This window comes from Eucalyptus grandis, chromosome 9 (assembly GCF_016545825.1).
Source record: "Eucalyptus grandis isolate ANBG69807.140 chromosome 9, ASM1654582v1, whole genome shotgun sequence".
Classification (NCBI taxonomy): Eukaryota; Viridiplantae; Streptophyta; class Magnoliopsida; order Myrtales; family Myrtaceae; genus Eucalyptus; species Eucalyptus grandis.
Genome location: NC_052620.1, coordinates 27,018,436 through 27,041,371, shown reverse-complemented (window position 1 = coordinate 27,041,371; position 22,936 = coordinate 27,018,436). Strand labels below are relative to the sequence as shown.

The following is a 22,936-nucleotide window of genomic DNA, read 5'->3' as shown; positions in this document are numbered from 1 at the left end:
CACTATGACAATTACAACAGGGGTTATCACTCTAAGTGCAATTACAAGTGCAAATGCCCGAAGTTTCCGGCATGCTATTTGTATGTTGGCAATTGTCATCGACAAGAAGTTACATCTTCCAACATCATTGGATGCTTAACCGTCACTCGATATTTTTGCTTCTCTTCGACATCCAGATCTATGCGTTCTCCTCTTTTGCCCCCAACACTTGGTCAAATTTTAATATAGCTAACTCTTTATATGCTATGTCGATGAGTCATGATGATTGCTGCACATATTCCGATGGTCAGCATCGGGTTGTTAAGTCTGCGAAGGACAAGCGTTTTGAGGAAATGTCTGCCACTGTTGACCAGATGAAGAATGGTATGAAGATTAATGATTGGGTCAGTTTGCAGGAGAGCTTCGACAAGATTAATAAGCAGCTCGAGAAAGTCATGAGGGTCACTGAGTCTCAGAAGGTTCCCGCTCTTTACATTAAAGCCCTTGTGATGTTGGAAGACTTCTTGAGTCAGGCTTTGGCCAATAAGGATGCTAAGAAGAAGATGAGTAGCAGCAATGCCAAGGCCTTGAATTCAATGAAGCAGAAGCTCAAGAAGAATAATAAGCAGTATGAGGAGTTGATTAATAAGTACAGAGAGCATCCTGAAAGTGAGGAAGAGGTGGAAGTGGATGAGGAATCAGAGGAAGAAGAATCAGAAAATTCAGAAATTGAGGACCCTACCAAGATTGAAGCTTCTGATGAGGATGATGATGATGAGGATGATGCAGCTGGGGATAGTCTCGATGATGGTTGGGAGAAGAAGATGAGCCGAAAAGACAAGCTAATGGATAAGCAATTTAGGAATCCTAGTGAGATTACATGGGAAACTGTTAACAAGAAGTTTAAAGAGGTTGTGGCTGCTCGTGGGAGGAAGGGGACTGGTCGGTTTGAGCAGGTTGAACAGCTCACTTTTTTGACTAAGGTAGCTAAGACCCCTGCCCAGAAGCTTGAGATTCTTTTCAGTGTTGTATCTGCTCAGTTTGATGTTAATCCGGGTCTCACTGGTCATATGCCAATCAATGTGTGGAAGAAGTGTGTGCAGAATATGCTTGTTATCCTTGACATTCTTGTGCAGTATCCCAACATAGTAGTTAGTGACTCAGTGGAGCCTGATGAGAATGAGTCTGAGAAAGGTCCGGACTATAACGGGACAATTAGGATTTGGGGAAATTTGGTAGCCTTCCTAGAGAGGATAGATTCCGAGTTTTTCAAGAGCTTGCAGTGCATTGACCCCCACACACGTGAATATGTCGAAAGGCTTAGGGATGAGCCCATGTTTTTAGTCCTTGCTCAAAATGTTCAAGACTACTTGGAACGTGTTGGAGATTTTAAAGCTGCTTCAAAGGTGGCTTTACGGCGGGTGGAGCTTGTATATTATAAGCCTCAGGGTGTCTATGATGCTATGAGGAAATTGGCTGAACAGACTGAAGATGATGGTGATGAGACAGGGGAAGAGCCTAAGGTTGAGGAGAGCAGGGGCCCAACTGCATTTGTTGTTACTCCTGAGCTTGTGCAGAGGAAACCAACTTTTCCCGAGAATAGCAGGACACTGATGGATATTCTGGTATCCCTTATATACAAGTATGGAGATGAGCGAACTAAGGCCCGGGCAATGCTTTGTGACATCTATCACCATGCTCTCTTGGACGAGTTCTCAACTTCCCGTGACCTGTTGTTGATGAGTCACCTGCAGGATAGCATCCAGCATATGGACATTTCGACCCAGATACTTTTTAACAGGGCTATGGCACAGCTTGGTCTGTGTGCATTTCGTGTCGGCCTTATAGCTGAAGCACATGGTTGCCTTTCTGAATTATATTCAGGTGGAAGGGTAAAGGAATTACTCGCACAAGGTGTTTCTCAAAGTAGGTACCATGAGAAGACCCCAGAGCAGGAGAGAATGGAAAGGAGACGTCAAATGCCTTATCACATGCACATAAACCTTGAGCTTCTGGAAGCTGTTCATCTAATTTGTGCCATGCTTTTAGAAGTCCCCAATATGGCTGCAAACACCCTCGATGTTAAGCGCAAAGTCATAAGTAAGAACTTCCGGCGGTTGCTCGAGGTGAGTGAGAGGCACACATTCACTGGACCCCCGGAAAATGTGAGGGACCATGTAATGGCAGCCACAAGGGCCCTAAACAAGGGAGACTATCAGAAGGCCTTTGATGTTCTCCAGTCTCTTGACATCTGGAAACTCCTCAGGAACAAGGACTCTGTCCTGGAGATGCTCAAGGCTAAGATTAAGGAAGAGGCTCTGAGGACCTATCTCTTTACCTATTCATCATCCTATCATTCATTGAGCTTAATCATCTGACAAAAATGTTTGACCTCTCGGAGGCACAGATCCACAGCATTGTCAGCAATATGATGATCAATGAGGAGCTCCATGCTAGCTGGGACCAGCCAACCCAGTCGGTTATCTTCCATGACATTGAGCACACGAGGCTCCAGGCCCTAGCTTTCCATCTCACAGAGAAACTGGCAATTCTGGCAGAAAGTAATGAGAGGGCTGCAGAGGCTAGAATTGGTGGTGGCGGTTTGGATTTGCCAGTGAGAAGGAGAGATGGCCAGGACTATGCTTCGGGCTCAGCTGTTGGTGGTGGTAGGTGGCATGATGGCTCATCTTTTACACAGGGAAGGCAAGGAAGTGCTGGTGGTGGGAGGCAACAGACAACCGGCCAAGGCGGTGGAAGTGGCTATTCCAGGCAGTTCCGTGGCACAGGTGGATATTCTGGCGGCAACCGGTATCAGGATTCTGCTCATGGTGGATCGGGGAGGTCTGCTTTTCAGACTGGTTCTTCAGCAAGGGCATCTCATCTGGATGGTTCGGCTCGCATGGTAAGTCTTAACCGGGGACTTCGTGCATAAGAGGAGCTTACGTTTTTTTTTTTTTTTTTTTTGGTAGAAAGGGTAATATAGAGGAGCTTCCGTTGGTCACTGAAGACAAGGATATATTGGCAATTTGCGTTGATTGATACGTGCCCCTCTCGAGTGGAAATCACTTTTTTCTGCTTAAATGAGTTTTGACTCTGAAGACAGATTGTCTGAGTTTTTTGTGGGCGTATCCTCAGTGTGGAATGTTGTATCATTAATGTTATTACTTTATTTAGTACCCAAAAAAAAAAAACTTTGTCCCCTATAAATAGGGGCTCTTGCCCCCTTGAGTGCGTGTGTGTGTGTGGAGTGTGTACGTAAAGTGTGAGGGGTGTTGTGTACGTGAGTTGTGTGAGTGGGTGGGAGTAGGTGGCGTGAAGTGTAGAGTGAGAAAGAGTGAGTGGGTGTGTGCAAGAATTGTGTTTGTGTGAGGTGTGAGAGGTGTATGAGAGTGGTGTGTGTAAAGAGTTTACAATATTGCTTATATAAAATAAAGTGATTATTTTACTTGCACATCCACTTGATTTCTCAACAAGTGGTATCAGAGCAGGTCGTCGGAGGCCGTGCGAAGACAGTGGTCGGGGACCATTGTAAGTGAGCAAGGCGATCGGGGATCGTCGAGCCAAGGAGCAAAGAAGTGAAGGACGTCGGAGTTCCGCCAGTGCACAATCTGGGATTGTGAAGTCGGTTGGTCCGGGACCAGGCTTACTTGGTATAGTGCGGGGCATTATACTCAAGTCACCATGGTGGATTTCTCGAGTTCGGTGAACGGCATGGAGAAGCTCAACAACTTCAATTATAATAATTGGAGTACCCACATGCAGTATTATTTGCTTGGACAAGATTTATGGGATATTGTTGGCGGCAACAACACCACACCACCCACAAATGATAGTGATTTTAGAAAGTGGAACGTCAAGTCAGGTAAGGCTCTTTACGTTCTTGCCGTGACTGTTTATGATGAATTATTGCAACACATAAAAAGTGCGAAGACCCCGAAGGAGGCCTGGGATAACTTGGCAACGCTGTTTGCAAGGACAAACGATGCCAAGTTACAATGCCTGGAGAACGAGCTCCTCTCAATCTCACAACAAAGTATGACGGTAAGTCGATACTTTTCTAAAGTTAAATCTATCTGCGAAGAAATTTCAAAATTAGATCCTGAGAATGCCATCTCTGAGACAAGAATGAGAAGAATAATAATCCATGGGTTAAGACCGGAGTATAACGGTATTGTTATGGCCACTCGTGGATGGGCAAATGAGCCAACTCTAACAGAGTTGGAAAATATATTGGCCAATCAAGAGGCCTTAGATAAAAAAATCCCTAAGGTAGGATGAAAGTGCCCTCTTTAGTAATAAAAGAGGGTTCAAGGGCCAGAATAGAAATAGAGCAGGTGCAAGAGATGGCAAACCATGGAAAGATCATGGAGATTGGTGGAGGCAACCCAAAAAGAAGGGTTATCAGCCAGGGGGAGCTCGTCAAGATCGTGATGGTGACAACGACGAAGATAAGAGCAACAAAAGGCCTAGCAAACAGTGCTACGTTTGTGGCAAGGTAGGACATATTGCTAGATTCTATTGGTACAGGCGAGAAGAAGGAAATGTCGTCACTTCTTGCAAGAAGGAGATTGAAAGCGAAGAAGAATGGGACTTTCAAGTGCCTGTTGCAATGAAGGAACGAGAAGAGCTTGCAACAGCTTGTATAGTTGAGTTGGATAATTCGACAGGTTTCATCACAACCCCGAATAAGAGCAAGCCAAGGGAGAACTCGAAGAAGCAACTAACAATGCCAACAAGCAGTCGGGAAAAGAAATTGCATGAGATGCAAGATATGATAAAGAAGCTGAAAGTTGAGAAGACAAAGATGGAGAATATGTTGAAGAAAAGGGATGAGATGATAAGGCAGAAGGATGGAGAGCTCAAGGCAAAAGAAAGGGAGCTAGAGAAGTTCCGATGTGAATTCAAGAAGCTGCAGAAGTTTCAGGATCTCAAGCCCGCTATGATGTTCCCAATTGGTCATACTGAGAGAGATATCAAACACATGAAGGAGAAGAAGAAAGGTTTCTTTGAGGAAAGGAGGCCATCTAAACCCTACATCCCATGGTGCAAGGATAGGTGGAATAAGATCGAAGAGAAGAAGGATCAAGAGGTCTACATTGAAGTGCTTCGGATGGGATTGAATCGGTTGAAGCATGAAATGAAAGTCACAAATGAGAGGCTTGATCGAATGAGTTCTAGTCTCAAAATTCTTAGAGGAGATATGCTAAATATGAAGACTGAATTGAGTAAGAAGAAGGAAAAAGAGACTAAAGGGCAGAATGAATTGGTATTGCAAAAGTTCAGGGATGACAAAACTCCGTGGAAAGTTGTAGCAAGAGAAGCAATTGGAGATAAAGCCATAAAGCCATCCACATCTGAGGAAGCTTTACAATATGCTGAATGGAGGGAGACAGTTGAAGAGTCCAAAAGCAATATCAATACGGCTGCTATATCTAAATTAAGAGAGAGTAGTCGGTGAGGGGGAGTGTTGAGAAGATCACCGCCTCTCTCTCCTAGAACTCTCCAGATCTCTCTCTGTCTTTACTCGTCCGGATCTCTCTCCACTTTTCCAGATTTTTCTCTCTAGATAATGAGAAGAAATCGAATACAGAACAAGATCTTCAAGCAATCAATGAAAATACCTCGACTTCGTTATATTTCTTCTTCAGAACTTCGAGTTCTTCTTTACACAATCTTTCATCAACTCCAAAATACAGAGAACGAAGAAAAGGCTTCGATGAAGAATTGAGAGAGCTCAAGCAACTCGTAACTAACAATGAATTCAACCTACTCTCTCTCGTTCTCTATTTTCCTTTTATACTAACTCACTAGCTCAATGTTTTCGTTATCAAATTGTTACAACAGAAGATAAGCAAAGTACACGTGTATTTCTTCCGACGTGTAGCTTCTTTCGATTCACTTGACTCGCTTCGTGATTCGTTTTAATCTCATGGATCACCAGCTCCTGTTGCCACGGATTGCCAGCTCATGGATCAACTCCCGTTGTCACGGATCGCAGCTCATTAACTCTATTGGATCGCCAACTCACGACTTTCCTCTGTTTCAGCTTCCTCTGTTTCGATTTGCTTCTTCGAGTTTGGCTTTTCTACCGATGCTGACTTCTATGCACTTCCGATCTTGCAAAACTTGTTTAATTCTTCTAACATTCCCCTCAAATTGGGAATGGAGAGTGCACAAATTCCCAATTTGTTTCGCATATAAGAATGTGCTCGCTGGTCAATGGTTTGGTAAAGATATCTCGCTAATTGATAAGAACTGGGAATGTAGCTAACATGCAATGAACCCGAGGAAACTTTTTCCGAACGAAGTGGAAATCTATTTCAATATGTTTGGTTCGAGCGTGTAAGATAGGATTTAGAGTAAGAGATATTGCAGACTTATTGTCACAAGTACAAATGAATAGGAGGCTTAAGAAAGCAGCCTATATCACGTAATACAAAACTGACCCAAGTAAGATCGGCAGTGGCTGAAGCAAGAGCACGGTATTCAGCTTCAGTAGATGATCTGCTCACAGTAGGTTGTTTCTTGGCTGCCCAGGATATAAGATTGGATCCAATATATATACATAACCCGGTAGTTGATCTTCCGGTTTCGAGGCAACCAGCCCAATCGAATCGAGTACCCATACAGATGCATTGTACTGTGAGAGTGAAGAAATAAGCCAAGCTTTATAGTACCTTTTATATACCGTAAGACTCTTTTCAATTTATTGAAGTCAGCAATTGTAGGTTGCTGCATTCGTTGGCAGAGTATGTTTGTGGCATAAGCAATGTCTGGTCTAGTTAAGGTGAGATATTGCAAACCTCCAACTAGACTTCTGTACTCAGTAGGATTATGGAAAGGTAGAGAATCATTGATTAAAATGGGTGGTTTTAGTGAAAGAGGTGTTGAAAACGGTTTGGAGTGTAGCATATGAGCTCGAGTGAGAAGATCTAGAGCATATTTGGTTTGGCAAAGGAATAGATAATCGAGTTTCGTGTAGCTTCTATACCAAGAAAATAGTGAAGAGAACCTAGATCCTTCATATGAAAATGAGTATTCGGTGAAGTAATAAGACTCGAAATCATGTGAGGTGAGCTTCAAAGTGAGAATAATATCATCTACATACAGTAATAGGAGAATAGTGGCTGTATCAGTATGCAGGATGAATAGAGAAGGATCAGTAGAGCTACAGAAAAAACCATATTCAAGCAGAAAGCTGCTGAACCTATCAAACCAGGCTCGAGGAGCTTGTCGAAGTCCATAAAGAGATCTTCGAAGAAGACAAACATGATGAGGCTTTTGTGAATCTTTAAATCCTGGAGGTTGCTCCATGAACACTGTTTCACTTAAGTGTCCATGTAAGAAAGCATTTTTGACATCTAATTGATGGATGTTCCATTGTTTCATCATAGCTACTGATAGGATTATTCGAATTGTTGCCTGTTTTACTACAGGACTGAAGGTTTCTGTGAAATCAAGACCTTCTTCTTGATGAAAGCCTTTGGCAACCAGCCTAGCTTTGAGTCTATCCAAGCTTCCATCGGGTGCAAGTTTTGTCTTGAACACCCATTTGCACCCGATTACATTCATGTGATTAATGCGAGGAACTAATTCCCAGGTCTGATTCTGATGTAAGGCATCCATTTCTTCTAGCATAGCTTGGTACCAGCCTTGTCCGCTAAAGCAGACTTTATTGATTTTGGTTCAACAGAATCTTATACTCAACCCAGAGACAAGCATATTTAGGATTTGCTTTAATAATTCCAGATCGTAGTCTAGTTTGCATAGGATGTGTTGAAGATGTACCTTGTATATTTCCAAAGTGTCTATACCGATTTGAGATTGTCCCGTGATATCGTTGATGTTGAAACAGGTTCTCGATTTGTAGATATTTGTTCCTCTAAGGGTGGAGGCAACCGCTGTGATTCAATATTACTTTTGGAGATATTATTAACAGTACTCTGTATCTCAGGATCAAGTGACATTTGTATGTGGAATCGACCTTCAGAACTACTTGAAGTGAGCTCACCATTCTGTATTTCTGGAGCTACTTGGTTAAGTCTGGTATGCTGTAAATATACCTTTGATAGATTGTCTTGTGATTGAGGCTTCTTAGTAGAGTTGGAACTAGAAGGTAGGACTCCTTTTATCCACTGTCTGTATAGATCGATCCTTCGATATTCGGTACTAAGTGTATGAATAAAGGGAAAGACATTTTCATCAAAAATTACATGTCCGCGATGTAGATTCTTCCATTTGTAGGTAAGAGACATCTATATCCTTTGTGCTTCTCACTATAGCCAAGAAAGATACACGTGAGAGATCTTGGATCAAATTTATGCTTTGTATAGTGCCTGAGGCATGGATAACAAGCTGATCCAAAAACACGAAGATAATAGTAATCTGGTGTCTTATTGTAGAGCTGGTAATGAGGTGAATGCATATGTAGTTTTGCTGTGGGAAGAAGATTGATAACATAAACTGCTGTTTTGAATGCATCGACCCAATATTTCAGTGGTACTTTAGCATGATACATCATTGCTAATCCTAATTCGACCACATGTCTATGTTTTCTTTCGAGACACCATTTTGCTCAAGGCGTGTGAGGACAGGAGATGAATTGCTGAATTCCACACACGTAGATGAAGTTGGAGTTTATCACTAGTGAACTCACCACCTCCATCACTCTGGAAGATTTTTATCTTGTGACTAAGCTGATTTTCTACAAGTCTTTGAAACATAACGAATATCTCATATACTTCGATTTTGTCTCATAGGATATATCCAGCTGCACCGAGAAAAATCATCCACAAAAATGACATAGTAGGAGAATTTCTGAACAGATTGAATTGGTGAAGGTCCCCATACATCACAATGTATTCTTTCTAATGGAACTTTAGAAATATGGTCCGAGGAATGAAACGATAAAGCTGAACTTTTAGCAATTTGACAATCGCCACATATATTCGACTTTTGGAACTAAGCCGAATGAGATTTTGTTTTGCAGAATCTTCATTGTTTTAAGATTGGTGTGAGCAAGCCTTTGATGCCGATATCTTCGCTACTTCTGTTGAGTTTGTATGAAGAAAGCTTCGCAGCTTTAGGTTTCACCGGTAAAGTCCCTTGACTTTCCTTCCTAGCTTCACCGTTGTATGATTGTGATTGTCCTTTAGATATACCCCATGTTTGTCAAAAATAAAAGAACAAGGATAGTCATCGTCGGTTTCGATACGATAGAAGATTCTTGGTGATTGCGGGGACTATCAATACATCATTTAGAGGTAATTTGCTATTTCGTATTTAGTATTCCATTACCAATGCATGAGATTGATAAGTGAGATCCATCTCCTATCATGACAGTGTCATTACCACTATATGTATTGAAGTTTTGAATCATACCGGGTTCCGAGATAATGTGTGCCGTAGCCCCGTATCCGGATACCATTCGAGCCATAGGGTTCTTCAATGTGAACTGCTGCTAATGCAGTTGGTATTTCATCCACCTGGTATGAATTGTCGAATCTATACCAACATCTGAGTGCTGTGTGACCTGATTTCTTACAGATCTGGCATTGCAGAGGGCCATTATTGGTAGGCTTTGTATTCTGTGTTTGTCTATCACCATTTGAGCTTTGTGGTGGGTACGACCTAACACTTTGATACCTTTGTGTAGGATTTGAATAGGGTCGAAATCCTTGACCATAGCTGGACCAATTATCCTTATTAACCCGACCTTCTTGAGTTGAATACAGGTTATTCATTCTATGTTGTTGATTTCTTCCAGCTTCGCAGAATTATTTCCATATTCCCTTCTAATAAAAGGCTGACCTCTTCCATAGCTCACTTCTCCTCGAAAATTTTCTTTTTGATTTTCGGGATTGATTCTTTCGACTTGTTCCAGCTTTTCTTTGCCCATAATAGGCCAAGTTAGAATTATACTCATTCATAGAGTATGTTTGTAATCGGGTTTCAAACCTTTCAAGTTGGGAGATAACCTCATCATACTGGCCGAGGCTTAAGACAATACATGGTTGTTCGAAAGTTTCATATTCGGACCTAGCCCTTCCAAAGTATTCCAAACATTCTTGTAATATCATCAACAGGTTTTCCAATTGCATTCAATTGGTCACAAATGTTTTTGAACTCTCGAAGATATTCGCTTAGTGATCTGTTTCTTTTCTTGCAGACTTGAAGTTTTCCCCTTAACTCAAACTCCTTTGCAATAGATTTCTGTGTAAATCTATTTATGAGAGCCTGCCAAACTTCAAGTGAGGTATCTAAGCCAATTATTAGACTTAGAATATTTTCGATACCGCACCGCTTATCCGAGGATGATATAAGCTGATCGGTTTTTATCCAATCCAGATGATCAGGATTCATTATCTCTCCTGCCTCAGTTTGTATCATTCGACTTGGAGGTAATGTTTCACCATTAATAAAGCCAATTAGATCTTGGCTTTTCAGAAATCTATTAAAGGCGAGCTTGCCACAACAGAAAGTTTTCTTCATTCAACTTGATAGTAACGAAGTTACCTATATTCACATGAACAGGAAAAGTATACTTCTGCACTCTAGTGGCCATTCTTCTATGTTTCAAAGACTTTGAAGATTTGAAGATAATCCAGTAAACTTTGAAGGTAAGCTATCTAAGAACTACTAAGATCTTTATCAAATCATGCAGTAAGAACTCATCAGAACTATCATACCCAGGTGATGGGCTCTGATACCATGAGAAGAAATCGAATACAGAACAAGATCTTCAAGCAATCAATGAAAATACCTCGGACTTCGTTATATTTCTTCTTGAACTTCGAGTTCTTCTTTACACAATCTTTCATCAACTCCAAAATACAGAGAACGAAGAAAAAGGCTTCTGATGAAGAATTGAGAGAGCTCAGCAACTCAGAACTAACAATGAATTCAACCTACTCTCTCTCGTTCTCTATTTTCCTTTTATACTAACTCACTAGCTCAACTGTTTTCTGTTATCAAATTGTTACAACAGAAGATAAGCGGTACACGTGTATTTCTTCGACCGTGTAGCTTCTTTCGATTCACTTGACTCGCTTCGTGATTCAGTTTTAATCTCATGGATCACCAGCTCCTGTTGCCACGGATTGCCAGCTCATGGATCAACTCCTGTTGTCACGGATCGCCAGCTCATTAACTCTATTGGATCGCCAACTCACGACTTTCCTCTGTTTCAGCTTCCTCTGTTTCAGTTGCTTCTTCAGGTTTGGCTTTTCTACTGATGCTGACTTCTATGCACTTCTGATCTTGCAAAACTTGTTTAATTCTTCTAACAGATAATTCTTCAGCTTCAGCCGCAATTGTTGACCCAACAAGTTGCAATAAAATAATAATAAGTAGAAGAGATATTGGGAGAGGAGAGTCGGTGGACTTTGTCCCCTATAAATAGGGGCTCTTGCCCCCTTGAGTGTGTGTGTGTGTGTGGAGTGTGTACATAAAGTGTGAGGGGTGTTGTGTACGTGAGTTGTGTGAGTGGGTGGGAGTAGGTGGCGTGAAGTGTAGAGTGAGAAAGAGTGAGTGGGTGTGTGCAAGAATTGTGTTTGTGTGAGGTGTGAGAGGTGTATGAGAGTGGTGTGTGTAAAGAGTTTACAATATTACTTATATAAAATAAAGTGATTATTTTACTTGCACATCCACTTGATTTCTCAACACTTTCGATGTCTTGTATATTGCTTGGCCATCGATGTCAACGTTGCATAATTGTCAATGTTTCCATAACTTGAATTATTTTCATTAACCTACCTCACAATATCGATCAAAATTCCATTGTTTGTCATAGACAAAGAGTCGGCTATTTTTTAGTGTAAACACCAGCAGAACGAACTTAATTAAGGATAAAAAGGAAAAAACCGAGATCCGCTCATCAGAATTAGGAGGGGATATGTCATTCCTCATTTAGGGAGGGAAAAAGCTAACTTACACGAAGAAAGAGGTGGCTGTGATTATGGTGACCCGCATGAATTCATTGGTTATCAGCATAAACCTTGCGACTTCTAATGGTGTCTTTCCCAATGGGCGTTGCTAAATGATGACATGGTTCGGTCACACTACTCAAGACCCTCCTGCCAAAGGCAACGGTCCTCCTTCTGCGTGCACGTCAAGATGCAAGAATATGGCTGAATAATGGAGGTAAGAAAAGCAACAAAATGTGAAACACGCGTGCCCTTTCAATAAGAAAGGGAAAAGAAGCAAGATACTCAGACACATCATGGATTGGGAAAAGTGAGACAAGCACAAGTGCCTTGTAACTGTTGAAAATCATCAAAACTTGGTTGACTTGTCACTGGGACATGGATGCAGACATAACATATTTTGAGACATTCCCCGGATATTTGCAGAAGGGCCTTGTTTTACACTGTCCCTGCCTAGGTCATCTGTAGCTAATGTATCCAGCATACTAGAATAATTAACCGTTAATATATCCAGAGTACCACTATATTGAAATAACGACTATAATTCCCCTCGTTACACTGAGATAAAGATCCACTTCTTCACATTCTAATCTCAATTGTCTCCCAAGTCAATTTACCATCGTTCTCTCAAAGATAAGAGATTTCTAGGACAAGAACTTATCTTAAAACCACAGTTCTCAATAAAGAATACACCAATTAAAAGATCATCGCTTAATATTGAATGCACATAACTTCCTAGATCACCAATATAAGAACTTATCCGGTTTCCATTAAATTCAATGGATCCCATATTCTCAACTTAAAGGATCATCACTTAAACTTTTCGCTTCTTAGATCAATGACTTAGTGACTTTCCTCGCATCATATCATTTCAAAGAAAACTATAACTAAAATTGACCATATCTACTAGTTCCACAAAATTTTTAAGTAAGATCATATGTTTTTATTTAGAAGTTCACAAGCTGCGATTATGAAATTCACACATATTACTTCAATCTATGAAAAGTAAATTATGTCTCGCTTAACAATTTGATTTTACAATCTTAACATACCGAGATCGCCACGAAATGTATTAATATATTAATATGAAATTCCCGACCAAAAATTCTTCTGTTCTTTCACGACTTCCCCGCAGAAAGGAGGAGCTGATTTTGTCACTCTTATATTAAATTAAAATGGGCTTAGGCTTTTCATTCTTTTCTTTGGCCCAATTGTTACACGTTTGATGTAGTTGAATTTACATTCAATAAACTCCAATCTGAAAGTTAATTTTCCAATTAAAAAACATATTTTATCCTAAGAATTAAAAAAACAAACGCGATGATAATTGCGAGATCCTAAGTCCATTATATGTTACGACGTTAGTCTGCAGTGAAGAATCATCCTCTGTCGAAGTGTTCTCAGATCGCAAGTGTATAGACAAGACACTCTTGCTTATCCAACTCTGAGATTTGGATACACGGCCTGCGATTTCTCCAGCGACGATAGAGGATTTCAAAGTTGAAATATGAGCGAACTTTGGCAGATGATGGAACCATCAGTTTCAGTGGCTAAAGACGCAGCAAACATTTTCCATTGAAGGAGAACTGCTTGTATCCCCGACTCAATCCTCCGGTGCATGCTTGAATTGCAGAATTCATCACATTCACATTAAATTCAAACAGAGAAGCTACTACACACGCGAGAGTGGGGACTGAGATACATATTTTGATTAATTCGAAAATCATAGCGATCCCTGCATGAACGAAGGCGGCCTCCTGATCTTGGTGGCTTGCTCAAAGCCGAAAGCGATCTCAATGAGCGTGGGCTCAGAGCCTTCCAAGCCCCCGAAGCAAATCCCAAGGGCACTCCATCCTCGTCATATCCAGCAGGCACGCTCATTCCTGGGAAGCCTCCGATCGCAAGAACCCGCCTGATTAGATGACGAGGAGTCACCACTGCATCCAACTTGTTCTGCCTCATCAGCTTCTCAAACCCGTCTCGGCTCAATCTGTCCATGATTCGATTTCATGGCCCCATCGATCCCTTTCCTGGCTTGCACTGCAAGGAACAAATCCTGGCCAAACTCGTCATTCTTCTCCTGCAAGTACGGCCAGTTTGGTGACTAAAACTTAAAAGAGTTAAACAGGGTAGCATGGTTGATCGGAAAACTGCAAGGTTCGCATCTCCCCGCTCACATGGACTACTTGCCCGTATTTTATGCACCATGTTCGATGATATCTATGCATGTAAGCTGCGGATGGTGTAAAAACGAGCGATTATTCAGCGTATCCCTAGTAAGAATCTCTGCCCTCTTGCTTGCTTCTGCTTCATGTTCCCCAAACATTCTGTGATTTTAGTATCTCGATTAAAAGATGGTGAAATGAATTGATTTCCGATAGGTCTACCTCACCACGTGCTTGTGCTTGTTGTTGAATTCAATTACATCTGCCAGGGATCGGACTGGTGAGGCAACCAAATCTTGAAGGTAAGTATTCAGGTCTAGCTTGAACTCGGCCGATATCACCACACGCTCACCCCAATCATAGTAGATTCCATCGATGTTGGCCAGTTCCAAGCGGTCCAACAATACTGCACCTTGTTTCCTATTTATTAAAGGAATGAAAATATATGCGTATAATATCTGTTATAATGATTGATAGGAAAAGGAGATAAATAATCATTGAACTTTGGTCAAATGTGTAATGTGGTTCATGAACTTCTAATTTGTTCAATATGGTCCCTAGACTTTGGTACATGTTCGATTTAGTCCATAAATTATGTATATATTCAATATTATCTCTTAACTTGAATTAATGGAAGTACAATATTGAATTTTTCCATGTAGTTCAAGGACTATATTGAACAAATTAAAAGTTTGAGGACCACATTGCACATTAAGCTAGAGTTGAGGGATTACATTAAATAAATTAGAAATTCAGGACTATATTGAACATTTAGCTAAAATTTAAGAACCATTTATGTCATTATCCCATCATTGACTCCATATTAAGGAACTCATGGGTACTAATATCACTCTCAACTACCTCAAGATGTTAAGATGGCTCTCAAATGCGTTGGTGACCAGAGATCCAGAGCGGAAGTGGTAAGGGCTTCTCAAGATTCCAAGTCTCTTGCCTTCGAGCCTGTTGGGTTTGAGAAATTGCCCGTAGGCCCCTCTCGGGATGTACTTCGATGCTTCTCTCATAGCTTCAGCATCGGAAGGATCAAATCCTACGATGTCATCGAGGACACTGACGGCATCTGCAACAGCCCTACACATTGGCCTGAGAGATCCCACATGCAGCGGTTTACATGTTTGCAGTAATTTCTGTGAATATAAATGAGTGTCGCTGTATTTCGCCACAACTTCCCCAACGGTGTTCTGTCTGGGAGTGAGCGGGATGACCGCACTTCGGCTCGCCAAGCCAACGGTGGGTTTGATGCCCACCACTGAGTTAGAACTGGAGGGACACAAGATTGAGCCGTCCGTCTCGGTTCCTAGCGACACCGCCCCCATATTTGCTGCCATGCATACGGCCGACCCGCTGCTTGACCCGACATGGATCCGCTGATAGATTGTATGGATTCTGTTCATTAATGTCATGCGTCAGGGAAATAGATCCAACGGAGGCTTTCCTTAATCCTTATATTATTATGTCGAGTCTTGCCTCTTCTAGGACAAACAGCTCAAGCCCAGCACAATTCGAATCTTTTCACGAAATGCAAATAAGTATGGAGGTTCGCTTAAATTAATAGCCTCACACGAAAGCATTTGAATTGTTAAACCTTGCAAAGATAGACCAGAATAGAAAAGTGGATCGGTTGTTTGGCTGACCTTTCCCTGGCCGCTCCTTGCACACCATCCATTGTCCACCAGAAAAGCAATAGTGAGCCCACTCGCTCAAGCTCGCCTTCCCAGGCAACACGGCTCCGGCGCTCCTCAGCCGAGCCACCACACCAGCATCCCAAGGCACAATCGAGCCGAGAAGCGTGAACGAGCCCGCCGTGGTGTTCATCTTGTCTTTGGTGGCTATGTTATCCTTGAGCAGTACAGGGATCCAGTGCAAGATGGAGAGCAAGCCATATGGCTTCGCCTTACGCTCTCGCTCCGCTCTATTGGCTTGGTGCAGTGCATCCAGGTTAACTTCAATGACCCCTCTGAGGAGCAGGTTGAGCCTCCGAATTCGGTAGAGGTAGAACTTAGTCAGCTGCCTCGAGGTGAGCTTGTTTTGCCTAAAAGCAAGTTGGAGATCGCATGCGCTCGCTTCTTCGAGAGAGAGAGCGTTCAAGCCAGAGCGGCAGTTGGGCGCTCCACTAATTCAGTGGCTATGAGAATAAGGAGCCCTCGTGATTGGTAAAAGGCAAGGGGAAGTTCTGTAGCCATAGTTTAAATGCTCTTGGAGGTTTGGGTAAAGTTGAAGAGTAACTTGGGGCAGAGCTTGCAGTATAGGATAGCAAGGAAAAAGGAGTGGCTAGTATCTACATCTCAATTCAAATAGGACATAAATGTTCAAACCTAATATGATAAAGAATTGAACCTCCATGAAATCTAAATAGATCTATGTAACATTGCTACATGAGGCTATCGAGTTATTTAGTGAGGCTGTCATTCTAAATTTGTTCAATAATCTCCTGGGAATATTCCAGGCTTGGCCAGTCTTGTATTCTTTCAATTTTATACTTTTTTGACTGGGGAAAATGATGCCTTACAATGTACATGTTGATTTCTACTATTGCCTTTGGTCTAGAGAGGAAATCGGTAAGCACATTTCTTTTTGTCCACAATGTGTTTGGTTTCAAAAGAATACCAACCATTCGACCCATCGAAGCAGCTAGAGATGAGGAATCTGTTTCTGATTAAATTTGGCCATCTGCGAAAAAGATGCCATATTAGATGGCCAATAAGATGGAACTTAATTTTTTTTTTATTCCATTGTGCGATGGCATACCTACTACAACTGACCTGGTTTTCCCTAATTCGAAGCATAGATCTCCACATTGGTATTAGGCTCGAGTAACCACCATAAATTGATTTTCGGCTTTTCTCAAGTGTGTAATACTCTTTCTCTTTGAGTTTGTAAACTCATTTCTTGAAAGTGAAATTAATTAGTTATGTTATGAGTTAACAATGAGCATATTCTTTGTATAAATTGGATCAAGTATTTACTACTATTTGCGCATTGAATGTGAAAATGTTATCATTTGATTTTAGTCTAAACGGATTGCCTGCAAAAGAATTTGCAAAACCTTATGGGAAAGAATTATAATAAGTTCTTGATTTTAACTATGCTTTATGAAAGGTTATATATTGATTCATGAATTGGTTTACGAAATTGAGTTTGAAATAGTTTGGGAAACGTATTGTAATATTTAAAAATGTGATTTAATAAAGATTAATCAATATACTTGATCATTGATATTTGAATTATGATGGTGAAAAGTTGTGATTTGATTATTAAACCTAAATTATGAGACGGTTTCTAATTTTGGTTGTGGATTACTAGAGATTGAGTTTGATGATTTATGCTCCATGTCTTTGTGAACCCATTGAGGGGTATGTGGATATGTATACTCATAGTGGTCTAGGATATCCTTATGGCCAAGCCACCGACTTAATAGATGGAAACCTAACTAAGGGGGAAATTTTGGTCGTCTTATTACGAGTGTTATGCGTGATTATAGCTAGATACTTGAACATGAGTTTGGCCAATGTAATAGACTATTGGCGTGTGTTATTATGAGATTGACCAATGAATTGGACCATTGGTGTTTGCTTTGTTATCATCTTGAGTATTTTAAATATTGCATTTTGGCCTTGAAGGTTAGCTAAATTTTGAGTTTGGTGAAAGTGAGTTATGTTTGTGTTTTAGATGTGCATAATAATTGCTCAATCTACTTAGAAAAAAGTGTATCATTCAATAAGCTGTGGTAGCTTATTTCTTTCTTCTTATCATGTTTTTCAAGTGCTTTAGTTAGTATTGATAAAGCGAAAGCATTATCATAGGAACTATTGGAAGCTAGACATTTAGGGTATAATTTGCAATTGTGTCCTTTGAAGAAAGGACAACTATGTTACTCTCTCATCCATATAGAATTTGGGGTGTGACACTTCGTATGCTTCGTTGATGAGTCATGATGCTTACTGCACATCTTTCGACTTGGTAAATTGTCCAAAAATTCCTAAACGTAATGCACTTTTTAAATTCAGTCATAAACATTTCAATTTTGCTAATTGAATCCTAAATCTTTTCACTTTTTGCCCATTGAGTCCATTCGGCCAATCTTGGTTGGAATTCGTTGAAGTGGATACTGACCATTATACATGGTACGACCGATACTGACGTAGATAATATTAAAATATTTTTTCCGAATTCTAATGCCTTTTTTATTTATATTTTATTTTTTATTTTTTTCTTTTTCCTCTACCAGCCACCGTTGAACCTCATTGATGGCCGGAAGAGGTTGTTGGCCTCAAGTGACGGCTACCCCCTCGTCGAGGTAGGCAACAAGGTTTGATGGAGGGAAAAGAAAGAAAAAAAAAAGAGAAGAGGAAAAAAAGTAAATAAAAATAACTAAAAATCGAAAAATATTAAAATATTAAAAATTGTTCACATTAGCGCCACGGTCGTTCACATGGTTGCTGCCAGCATCTATGTCAACGATTTCAAGCCAAAAAAGACATATTGGACTAGGTAAAAAGTGAAAATGTTTAGGATTCACCTGACAAGAATGAAACGTTTAGAACTGAATTGACAAAAGTATAATAAGTTTAGAATATTTTGGACAATTTTTTCTCTTTTGATTGCATGTGTATTGCGTTGTTGTCAATGACCGTATTGCATAGCTGTCGATGTCCACGTCACATAATTGTCAATGTTCCCATAACTTGAATTATTTTAATTGACGTGCTCCACATCTTGTTTTGGCAGAGAAGTTGTGATGAAGGCTTCGATGGTTGCATGTATGGATGAAAGAATAGGAATGAGTGAACACCGCAATATAAATCCTTATTGTTCGACAATCTCACTTCTTAATCTTTAAAACCTTTCATTCCCCGCCGGTCGATATGAGCGTGGCTGCTTATTCCTTTGCTGCTTCATCGCTTCGATCTATCCAATAACAGAGAAGCTACCGCACGTGCAGGAGCTCGGACCGAGATACAAATACATTGACTCGATAATCACAGGCGAGTCACCGCAGGAACGTAGGAGGCCTCCTGATCTTGGTGGCTTGCTCGAACCCATAAGCGATTTCAATGAGTGTAGGCTCAGAGCCTCTCAAGCCTCCGAAGCAAATCCCAAAGGGCACTCCATCCTCGTCATATCCAGCAGGAACGTTTATTCCTGGGAAGCCCCCGATCGCAAGAACCGTTGACACTATATTTTCAGGAGTCACCAATGCGTCCAACTTGTTCTGTCTCATCAGCTTCTCAAACCCGTCTCGGCTCCATCTGGTCATGTTTCGCCATGCTGATTTCACAGTCTTGTCGATCCCATTTGTGGCTTGCGCTTCGACGAACAAGTCCTGACCATACTCATCGATCTTTTCCTGCAAGAACAGCCATTTTTGTAACTAAAATGGAGTACTTAAGCGTAATTAATTCACATTGTTCTATGATATCTGTATTGTAAGTTGCAGATCGTGTAAAAACGAGAAATTATTCAGCGCTTCCCAGTGAGAGGTCTCTGCCCTCCCGCTTGATTCTGCTACATGTTCCCCGAACATCATGTGATTCTACATAATTTCGACTAGAACGAAGACGGTGATATAAATTGCTATGTGATAGTACTAACTCACCACATGCTTGTGCTTGTTGTTGAAGGCAATTACATCTGCAAGGGATCGGACTGGTGAGACAACCAAATCTTGAAGGTAAGTATTCAGGGCTAGCTTGAACTCGGCTGATATCGCTACTCTTTCACTACTGTAAGAGAAGAAATCGATGTAGGCTAATTCCAAGTGGTCCACCAATACTGCGCCTTGTTTCCTGTCCAAGAAAGGAATATATGCATATATTATATGTCAAAAGTAATTCATTCCAAACTTGAGGAACTAATGGGTATTAATATCTCTATTAACTACCTCAGGGTGTTAAAATGGCTTTCAAATGCTTTGGTGACCGGAGTTCCTGAGTAGAAGTCGAAGAAAGCTTTCACGACTCCGAGTCTCTTGCCTTTGAGCCCATCGGCTTTGAGAAATTGCTTGTAGCCCCCTCTCGGGATGTATTTGGACGCTTCTCTAGTGGCTTTAGCATCATAAGGATCGAATCCTACAATGACATCGAGGACATTGACGGCATCTGCGACAGTCCTACACATTGGCCTGCAAGATCCCACACACAGTGATTAATACGTCTGGAGTAATCTCCGTGAGTATAAAGAGTGTGGACGTATTTCACCTCGACTCACCCAACAGTGTCCTGTCTGGGAGTGATGGGGACAACCCCACCTCGGCTCGTCAAGCCGAGGGTGGGTTTGATGCCCACCAACGAGTTAAAACTGGATGGACACAAGATTGAGCCGTCCGTCTCTGTTCCCAATGACACCGCCCCCATATTCGCTGCCACGGATATGGCCGACCCGCTACTTGACCCACAAGTAGTAGCTGATAGATTGTATGGATTCTGTGTTCGTATGCATTAACTTTAGTCATCAGATAAATAGATTCAAAGGGGGTTTTCCTTCTATTATTTTGTGGAATCTGCCTCTTCTAGGACAAACAGCTCAGGTGCTTCAAAGGCAGATATCATGGCGCACTCTCTAGCGCATGTTTTTAAAATTTCCAGCATATTCTTGAAATGATTTATCCCTGTGGCACATGTGCTTTCCGAATATTTTTCACAAAATGCAACGCTAAGTATGCAGGTTCGATTAAATTAATAGCCTCACACTAAAGCATTTGAATTGTTAAACCTTGCGAAGATAGACCAGAATAGAAAAGTGGATCGCTTGTTTGGCTGACCTTTCCCTGGCCGCTCCTGGCACACCATCCACTGTTATTACCAGAAAAACGATAGTGAGCCCACTCGCTCATGCTCGCCTTCCCCAGCAACACGGCCCCAGCCCTCCTCAGCCGAGCCACCACACCAGCATCACGAGGCATGACAGAGCCAAGAAGTGCGAACGAGCCCGCCGTGGTGTTCATCTTGTCTTTGGTGGCTATATTATCCTTGAGCAGTATGGGGATCCCGTGCAAGGCAGATAGGGAGCCATATGGCTTCGCCTTACGCTCTCGGTCCGCTCTATTGGCTTGGCAAAGTGCATCTGGGTTCACCTCTATGACACCTCTGAGGAGCGGGTTGAGCCTCCGAATCCGGTTGAGGTAGAACTTAGTCAGCTGCCTCGAGGTGAGTTTGTTTTGCCCGAAAGCAAGTTGGAGATCGTGTGCGGTCGCTTCTTTGAGAGATACTGCTTGTGCTTGAGCTAGAGCGACTGTTTGGAGCACGAGTAATGAAATGGCTAAGAGAATACGAAGCACTCGTGATTGAAGAAAGGCAAGGGGAGGTTCGGTAGCCATAGTTTCACTGCTCTTCGAGGTTTGGGTAAGTTGTAGAGGAACGCACAGCAGAACTCAGAGCAGAGAAGGAGAACTACAAAAGAAGGGGCGAGTTTCCATATCCCAATCCAAGTAGTATATAATCAAGTACACACCATTGAGAACAAAAAAAAAAAAAAAAAGCACACACCATTAGACCACGTGCATTAGACCACGTGGTCTAATGGAGTAACATGCTTAGGGTATGGTTAGCAACTTGTCAAACGGTGATAATTTTTGTTCTTTTGTTCCCGAGAGTAGATTTAGAATAGAAATTCGTTTGATAAAGTTTTTGTTCTCAAGAATAAATATTTATTTTTTTTTCCCGAAAATAGATTTAGAACAGAATCAAGAAGTAAAAAAAAGTTGATTATTTATTTTCGGGAACAATTCTAGAATCAACCAATCTATTTTCTCTCTTTTCTTTTCTTTTTTCTTGTTCTTCTTCTCTCTTTCTTCTTCTTCAACTGCTGCCGCCGCCATCGTTGCCGTCCACCGCCGCTGCCGTTCGCTGCCCACGGCCAACAGTTGCCAACAACTGATTAGGTGAGGTTTGACGAGCTTGTTGGAGGCTCGCTAGACCAGGGTGAGGTTCGGCGAGCTCGCCGGTGGCCAGGTAGGCCTCACCCGAGCCTCCCCTGGCCACCGGCAAGCCTAGCTTGGTCAGGTGAGACTTGACCGACAAGGCATGACCTCGTCGAGGGCCGCCAACCTCAAGGGTCGGCAAAGCTCTAATGAGGTCATCGGCCCTTATCTGGCCGATCATCAGTCATCCCAAGGCTGGTGACCGGCAACCTTGAGGAAGAGAAAGAAGAGAAAGAAAGGAAAAAGTAATAAAATTATTTTAAAATTAAAAAATAATAATTTGAAGTAGAAATTTTGAGAATGGTGCCAAACGCAATTTTATTCCAGGAATTGAAATTTTGGACAATTATCAAACAGAATTATTACCAAATGCGCCCTTAGTGACATGAGCTTTAGGGAAGATGCCATTGGGCAAGTCTTGCACTCCGCAAGATTTAAGTAGACAAGAAAAAGTACATGAATAAAAAAATTTAAAAAAAAAAAAAAGACGAAAGGTGTTGGGATATCATGAGTGATAGCGGAACCATTGGTGTAAAAAGAAAGGAAAAAGAAAGGAAAGTTAATTGGTGAAAAAGATGGGCTTGAAGAAAAAATAAAATAAAAGGAGCGGACAGTGAGAACAGAGGATAGGAGGAAAAGGAATAGCCAAATCACTTACTTTTATATATATATATATAACAAGTTGTTGCTAAGTATGTTCCAGATTGCATCATTTAAGAGACAATCATGTTATTTTCGTATTCTTGTTGAAGTCGGAATGTGATATGAATCATCACATGACAAGAACTTGATGAAATTTATATATTATTCCATGTGAATGATATGAATCCTTATAGTTTGAGTCAACTTGGCTCATCATCTTTAGGATAGACGAATGCAACCAAAGATTGTTCCATGTGAATGGTGCGAATTCCTACAGTTTGAGTCAACTA

General features: G+C 41.3%; 2 protein-coding genes, 2 long non-coding RNA genes and 1 pseudogene across 7 annotated transcripts; 3 read left to right on the top strand and 2 right to left on the bottom strand.

Annotated features, from left to right (window-relative positions):
• Positions 1-251: 251 nt before the first annotated feature.
• On the top strand, positions 252-3,170 carry LOC104431136 (eukaryotic translation initiation factor 3 subunit C-like). Its single transcript, XM_039302497.1, is given in 2 exon segments — positions 252-2,340; positions 2,343-3,170. Coding segments are annotated over 2 exon segments (2,658 nt in total). The 3' UTR covers positions 2,912-3,170.
• Positions 3,171-7,079: 3,909 nt separating this feature from the next.
• On the top strand, positions 7,080-9,013 carry LOC120288059. Of its 2 annotated transcripts, none has more exons than XR_005546303.1 (4): positions 7,080-7,319; positions 7,416-7,579; positions 7,934-8,025; positions 8,969-9,013. It is a non-coding gene; the product is annotated as an uncharacterized LOC120288059 (long non-coding RNA). The 2 variants fall into 2 exon arrangements; XR_005546304.1 differs by lacking the exon at positions 8,969-9,013 and adding an exon at positions 8,739-8,862.
• Positions 9,014-10,036: 1,023 nt separating this feature from the next.
• Positions 10,037-11,260, top strand: LOC104428861. 3 transcript variants are annotated; one of them, XR_005546301.1, is made up of 5 exons: positions 10,037-10,064; positions 10,148-10,234; positions 10,327-10,379; positions 10,513-10,598; positions 10,672-10,748. It is a non-coding gene; the product is annotated as an uncharacterized LOC104428861 (long non-coding RNA). The 3 variants fall into 3 exon arrangements; XR_005546302.1 differs by lacking the exon at positions 10,672-10,748 and adding an exon at positions 11,041-11,260 and having other exon boundaries at positions 10,045-10,234; XR_005546300.1 differs by having other exon boundaries at positions 10,045-10,234.
• Positions 11,261-13,626: 2,366 nt separating this feature from the next.
• Positions 13,627-16,884, bottom strand: LOC104420567 (annotated as a pseudogene).
• Positions 16,885-18,822: 1,938 nt separating this feature from the next.
• On the bottom strand, positions 18,823-21,506 carry LOC104418918 (probable amidase At4g34880). The gene is made up of 5 exons (XM_018863101.2): positions 20,847-21,506; positions 20,294-20,508; positions 19,968-20,207; positions 19,683-19,872; positions 18,823-19,433 (listed from the first exon to the last, which is right to left on the bottom strand). The coding sequence occupies exons 1-5, from the start codon at positions 21,399-21,401 to the stop codon at positions 19,077-19,079; spliced, it is 1,557 nt and encodes a 518-aa protein (XP_018718646.2). The 5' UTR covers positions 21,402-21,506; the 3' UTR covers positions 18,823-19,076.
• Positions 21,507-22,936: the final 1,430 nt, after the last annotated feature.